We start from the raw sequence: 6,826 nt of genomic DNA on the forward strand, positions 1-6,826 counted from the left end.
TTTAGAATATCGATACAGTATCGGGAAATGAAATATCGCGATATTTCAGTGTATCGGTATTTTCTTACACCCCTAGTAAATATCAGTTATCGACCATAACAGCAATAATTATATCGGAGATCGATATCGGCTGAAATTTTCATATCGGTGCATCCCTAATTAAAACATCCTGTCATGCATCTCAGAAGCTTTCCTCCAGTCGAAATCAGGTTTGGTTCTTGTTTGCAAACATTACTCTGAACATTTTGAGCAAACAAGCTCAGGTCCTGTAGTAAACACTGGAAAATCCTAACATCTGTGCTGGTAGTTTGAGTTGTACTAAAACAAACACAAAGATTAAAAACTCAGATATGACAAAAAATTATGATTATGCAAAATTGTTTCTCACAACTTCTGATTAAAACTAATAAATGATAATAAAACAACTTTCTAAACCATGACACGTTTTGTGTTGCCCACCTCGCTTGTAGGCAGCGGCTCCAGCGTGGGAATGACATCACTCTCCTCGGAGAGCTCCTTCTCATCCTCTCCGAACAGGTTCTTCATGGCGCGCTGAGCTGCCACGGCCGTGGCGCTGTGGCTGATGCCAAGCTCGGGGGCGACATCCATGGGCGCCTCGCCGTCCTCCACGTCCTCTTTCACACCCTCTTCCAGCATCACGCCTGTGTCCACCTTCGCCACCCGCATGTCCAGCACACCGTCGATCCACGCCAGCTCCGTGTCTTTGGCCTTGCAGAACTGCAGCGAGCTCACCAACGAGTCTTTCAAACGCACCTTTACATTAAAAAGCAGAGTTACTGTAAAGTAACTAAGTAGAAATACTTTACTGTACTTAAGTAGAATGTTTGGGTATCTGTACTTTACTTGAGTAATTACTTTTTAAGCCTGCTTTTTACTTCTACTCCTTACATTTTATAAAAAACAAGTAGAACGTTGTTACTTTTATTTCATTTCTGCTTGTTTTCATTCAGCTTGTTATTATAAATAAATATTATCCATATAAACTGAGCCTCCTAGATAGAATGAATTTAAATGTGGTTGAATGAGAAGTATAAATATATAAAACTCTGATAGTATTAGTTTGTACACAAATCATGTCACACTCCAGCAGGACATAATCATTAAAATAAAAGTACTGTACTTAAGAAGTATTTGTATTTCATGAATTATATTATTACTAGGGCTGTGTATTGGCAAGAATTTGGCGATACGATACATATCACAACAGAGGGGTCACGATACGATATATCCCGATATATTGCGATACTGTAAACAAGGCGATATATTGCGATTTTTTTGTCCAAAAATTCTATTAAATAAAAACCTCTTACTGAAAAAAAGAGAAAAGCTAATGTTTACTTACAATGCTAATGCTACCCTTACTCTCTGGCGCTCAAGAGGTAGAGGAGCCGAATGGCTGGCTCACTGCTGCCAACTAGTGGTCAGAGGCTGAACTACAACATAAAAATGAACGGCTGGCAGGAAAGTTGACATTTTAAACCTTAATTAAAAATCGATACAGGATTTTAGAATATCGATACAGTATCGGGAAATGAAATATCGCGATATTTCAGTGTATCGATATTTTCTTACACCCCTAATTATTACATTTGGCCGCAGCCCTCAGATAGATTTTCATTTTGGGGAAAAGCTTTGTGCAGCCTTGATATATGTATAAAAACTGAAACAGCTGGACTAGTGCATCCTAAATTTAACATCAATTCATTATTTTAATACAATATAGTCATTTCTGTATTGTTTTGGGGAGGTCGCCTCCTAATACAGGGTTCATACCGTTTAAGGCAAGTTAAATTTAAGACTTTTTAATGACAAGTAAAATTAAATTTAAAGAACAATTTTGCAATAAACCCAAATATTGCGAATAGACCAATTGTTTTTATCCATATCTAACTGCTTTTTCATCAAACATACTAAAAACCTTCTTAGCAGTCAGTTTCAACTTAATTTAATTTCTGGAAATCCTCTAACGACCTAAAATTTGGAGTTTCAGGACCCACAGTGGGGTCTTAACCTCAAATCGCTGTAGATAAAACCTTAAAGTATCTGTGACATAAGATTTTTGTAAGAAATATGAACATATTTTTGGAAAAACATTATTAAAATATTACTAAAGGAATTTCTTATTGCTCAGATGAACAGTTGAGATATTTGCAGTTGAAATAACAGGAAGTGATGTCAAAGGGGAATGTCTGCATGTGAATATTTTAAAAATAAATGTTATCAATTATTTTAATATTTGAGATGAATTACAGTCATCCTATTTACAAAGTGTTAACATTTTTAAGACTTCTGAAAGACTGATTTAAGACATTTTAATGCTAATTAAGGCCTTATTTTTGGATTGATGAATTCAATGCCTTTTAAAGGAACTGCAGGATCCCTGGAATAAATGTCCTTATAGAAAATATAACTGCTCATTTTAAATCAATACTTTCACTTTTAATACTCAAGTACAAAAACATCAGATACTTTAAGACTTTTACTCAAGTAATATTCCTAAAGGAGACTTTAACTTTTACCAAAGTATTTTTGGTAAAATACTTGTACTTTTACTCTAGTAATATTCCTAAAGGAGACTTTAACTTTTACCAAAGTCATCTTTTTGGTAAGATACTTGTACTTTTACTCAAGTGTCACTTTGTGGTATTTTATACAACACTGTTAAAAAGATAAAAAGGATTAAGACGCTGGCCTGATTTGAGAGGTTACATCTTTTCTTAACCTGGTGAAGAGAGATTGAAAAGAAATGTGAGCCATCACATCAAAACGAGGATTAAGTCCAAAAGTTGTATATGGAGAAATATAATATTTTGACTAAAATGTTAACAAAAATTGCATTTTGTCAAAATATAATGAATAAAAGCCTTATCAATTTGAATGAACTGTTCGAAATTTAATCATAAAACTAAATTTTGAAGCACTTTTTTGAGCAGTAGCAACAAAAAATACTGATTTTGAGGAAAAACGCCTTAAAATTTTGACATTTTCCCTGTGAGTTAGCAAAGTTTTGTTTCTTTTAAGCTGGTAAATCTCAATATTCAAATATAATTTGAGGTTTCCTCTTTATAAGGACATCAAAAATTCCTCATTAAAATGACATAAAATTAGGATTCAGACCAAATATTTATGTATTATTGTAACCAACAAGACAAATTAAGTCATATATATGGATTTAATTATGATATCAGAATGATTCAGGTGTCAAAATGTAGCTTTTAAAGCCAAGAATCTGAAAATGTAATGAGGTCATTTTGACCAAATTTGACTTAATCCTCATTTCGATATGATGGGTCACAAATACGAAGCCCTTATTTACTAAACTAAGCAGATTTTACCTGGTAAATGTGTGTCTCACTGGTGGCGTCCACGGTTTCCTGCAGTTTGGGTGTGTAGACTTTGATGTCCTTGCTGAAAGCCCTGCAGGACTCAGCCAGGTCCTGACTGGCTTCTGGTGACCCGTTTACAATGACGAGCTGCCTGGGTTTCATCTGGTTAATGATCTTCTTTATGGAGTCTCCATCAGAGCGACCTTCGTAGTCTATGTATGTGATCCTGGCTCTACGGAGAACAAAAAACGAGGTCAGAACCAGGGTTTATTTGTGTTTAGGAACAGACTCCATTATAATGAAGGTTCACTGACTTTATTTCCAGGTTTTCTACACTGGAGATGCATTTGGTGGGGACGACAGACAGATCCTGGTCCATGGGCTCGTCTCCGTTCGTCAGGCCAGATTCCAGTTTGTTCTTCTCCTCTTCTGTGGCTTGCAGTTCAGGAATCAGAAAATCTTCCACCCTGTCGAAAAGCACAACTTTGTGAAGGATATTTTGTGACAGAATTTTAGACAGAGTTATAAACTTTGTGATCCGTTAATGTTGTTTACTTCAAACTTTAGGAGAATCAGCAAGTCTCTGTTTGGCCTCAGTAGTGTAAGAACAATATTTACATTTAGAGCAGGGCTTCTTAACCTTTTTGACATAAAGTGACACGAGGTCCAGTCAGACATTACCAATGTATGGATCAAAACGATAATTATTATAAATCTGGGTTTAACTTTTATTGTATTTACATTATAACTAAACTATCTTAACTAACATAACTAAATTAAATACACTTACAGTTTAAAAGTAAAACTCCTGTCAAATAATCACAAGACATGATTATGAAACATTTTTATATTGTAACCTGCCCATAACAATTATTTGAACAAATACAAAGGTCAGTCAACAGACCACTCAGGCTTATCAGCACAAATATATATATATTTTTAACATAAACAATAACAAAAATAGACAATTCAAAAAATAAAATTGTGGGCATAAAATAAATAAATTAAAAATGTTTAATGTAAATATTTCAAATAAAAAAACCTGTAAAAATAAATTTGATAAAGTACAAATGAAAATACAGCCTTTTTAAACTTTTGCAACCAGAAGCTGCTCTTCTTATTAGTGACAAACAATAACAACAGCTTTTTGACAAGTTTAAAATTTCTTTAAAATACATTCAAAATGTTTAAAAATAAACTACAAAATTAATTTAAAGCGCAAATTAAAATGTAGTGATATCTGCAACTGTATTTGATGTTTTGAACTTTTAAAATATTACATGGTAGAACCAGAAGCTGCTCTTCATATAAGTGACAAACTGGTGTTTTTGATGAGTTACTTTCATTTTTGCTTCTACTTTTCATTTAAAATAAGTTTCRATTCTCAGCAGGTTTCTAAGTTTCTTCTTCTACATATTAAAAAAGTTGTTAAACATCTGAGTGGCGCACTGCTGCTATTAGTGGTGAGAAAGTGTATTACACCTTATTCAAAATCAATGTGGTCCCACGTCCCTCTGCGGCCCAAAGTTAAAAACTGTTGTTCTTCTGAGGCCCTCAAGGTGGCGCTGTGGGCCACAGGTTAAGAATCTCTGATTTAGAGCATTAAATGCTGACGTAAGAGGGAACACCCCCAGGCTTCCAGCAAGCTGATGATCACTAAAACGTCCGTACCTGATGATTTCACCGTACTCGTCCCATTTGACTCTCTCCTCGTGCACCGGGAACATCGGGTAGGCCTTCTTCGCTTGTTTGAAGAAGCTGCCTTTGCGACTGCCCTCGCTCTTCATCATCAGGTCGTGGTGCTTGTTTTTCGCGGCAGCCGGCTGATCCAGGTCGTCGTCCGTGTCGCTCTCATCGCTCGAGTCCACGTCCACCCTGCAAACCCGAAACACAAATCTCAACTCCACACGCGCCAGAACAAAACCTGGGTGTAGTTTTCTAACAAGACAACAGACCAAATGCAAAATGTTGTTCTTCTTAATATGTGACCCATCACATCAAAATGAGGATAAAGTGGAGAAACGGGCAAATGTGATTAAAACGTTTGCAAAAATTGCATTTTGTCAAAATGTAACAAATAAATGACTCATCAATGTATCGCTGTCTGAAATATAATCCTAAAATAAAAATCTGAAGCAGTTTTTTGAGGATTAGCAACACGAAACCCGATTTTGAGGAAAAACCAATCAAATTTTGAGATTTTCACTGAGTTATTCTTTCCAGTGAAGACATTTCAATATTCAAATAAGTTTTCTCTTTATAAGGACATCAAAAACTCCTCATTAAAATGACATAAAATAAGGATTCAGATCAAATATTAATGTATTATTGTAACCCAACAAGACAAATTAAGACGCATCTCTGGATCCGTTTATTATATCGTTATATTTTTACTCCCTGGCCTTTCATTCTTGTAGTTTGAGATTCTTTTAAAGATAATGTTTTAATGTTTTCTCTCTTTTAAATTGATCTTATTGTTTACATTTATGTGTTGCTCTGTTGTTTTATTCATTTAGCTGAGTTGCGAAGCACTTTGGTCAACTTTTGATGTTTTTGTGTGCTATTTAAATATATTGACATTGATATTAATTATATCAGGATGATCTAAGTATCAAAACGTAGCTTTTAAAGCAGGAAATTGAAAATGTTAAGAGATCATTTTGACCAAATTTGACTTAATCCTCACTTCGATATAAGTCACACATATACAAATAATTGTGAATATGACGCGAATTACAAAATAAATGTGAGCCATCATATCGAAATGAGGATTAAGTCAAATTTATTCAAAATGACCTCTTTACATTTTCAGATTCTTGGCTTTAAAAGCTACATTTTGATACCTGGATCATTCTGATATCATAATTAAATCCATATATATGACTTAATTTGTCTTGTTGGTTACAATAATTAGAGGTGTCCCGATTCCGATACCAGTATCGGTATCGGATCCGATACCAGCATCAAGTACTCGTACTCGTACTCGTACTCGTAAAAGCCGGCCGATACTCTTAACCGATACCACTTTTGTCCCCTCCTGTGCTGCGCTGCAGCACAAAGGGTAAACAACAATCCATACCAGGCGGTGGCGCTAATGCGCTGACAAGTTATTTCCGACCGCAACCCCGAATAACAGAAGAAGAACGATGAGAAGAAGAAGAAGAAGAAGAAGTAACGTCGGCAGTTTGGAGATATTTAAGAGCAGCGCGGAGGAAACCAAACCAGCAGACTGTCTGCTGTGCTCTGCTAACTGTCAAGAGGAGGAGTGAAAGTTGGATGTTTTAACAGCAGCAATTTGATTAAACATTTGAGGACAAGACATGACAATTCAAAGAGTTTGCTGCTGCTAGCAGTAGACTTCATAAACAGCACTGTTGTTTCAGTAACTTCAATGCTGTTTTTTTTTTCTTTTTTGTAGAACAAACTAAGACATAAGCAGAATATGGAAGGAAGTTTGTTGTAAAATCATTTTATTATTC

At 35.2% G+C, this 6,826-nt stretch overlaps 1 protein-coding gene across 1 annotated transcript in view; it reads right to left on the reverse strand.

The window, feature by feature from the left end:
• Positions 1 to 6,826, reverse strand: part of cpsf2 (cleavage and polyadenylation specific factor 2) — a gene marked incomplete in the record, with an annotated part of 22,365 nt that overhangs the window by 7,055 nt on the left and 8,484 nt on the right. The window contains 4 exon segments of the mRNA XM_014019974.1: positions 460 to 774; positions 3,357 to 3,579; positions 3,662 to 3,814; positions 5,019 to 5,222. Of these exon segments, the coding sequence (XP_013875428.1) occupies positions 460 to 774; positions 3,357 to 3,579; positions 3,662 to 3,814; positions 5,019 to 5,222 (895 nt within the window).

The sequence above is a fragment of the Austrofundulus limnaeus genome, unplaced genomic scaffold (genome assembly GCF_001266775.1).
Source record: "Austrofundulus limnaeus strain Quisiro unplaced genomic scaffold, Austrofundulus_limnaeus-1.0 Scaffold237, whole genome shotgun sequence".
Lineage (NCBI taxonomy): Eukaryota > Metazoa > Chordata > Actinopteri > Cyprinodontiformes > Rivulidae > Austrofundulus > Austrofundulus limnaeus.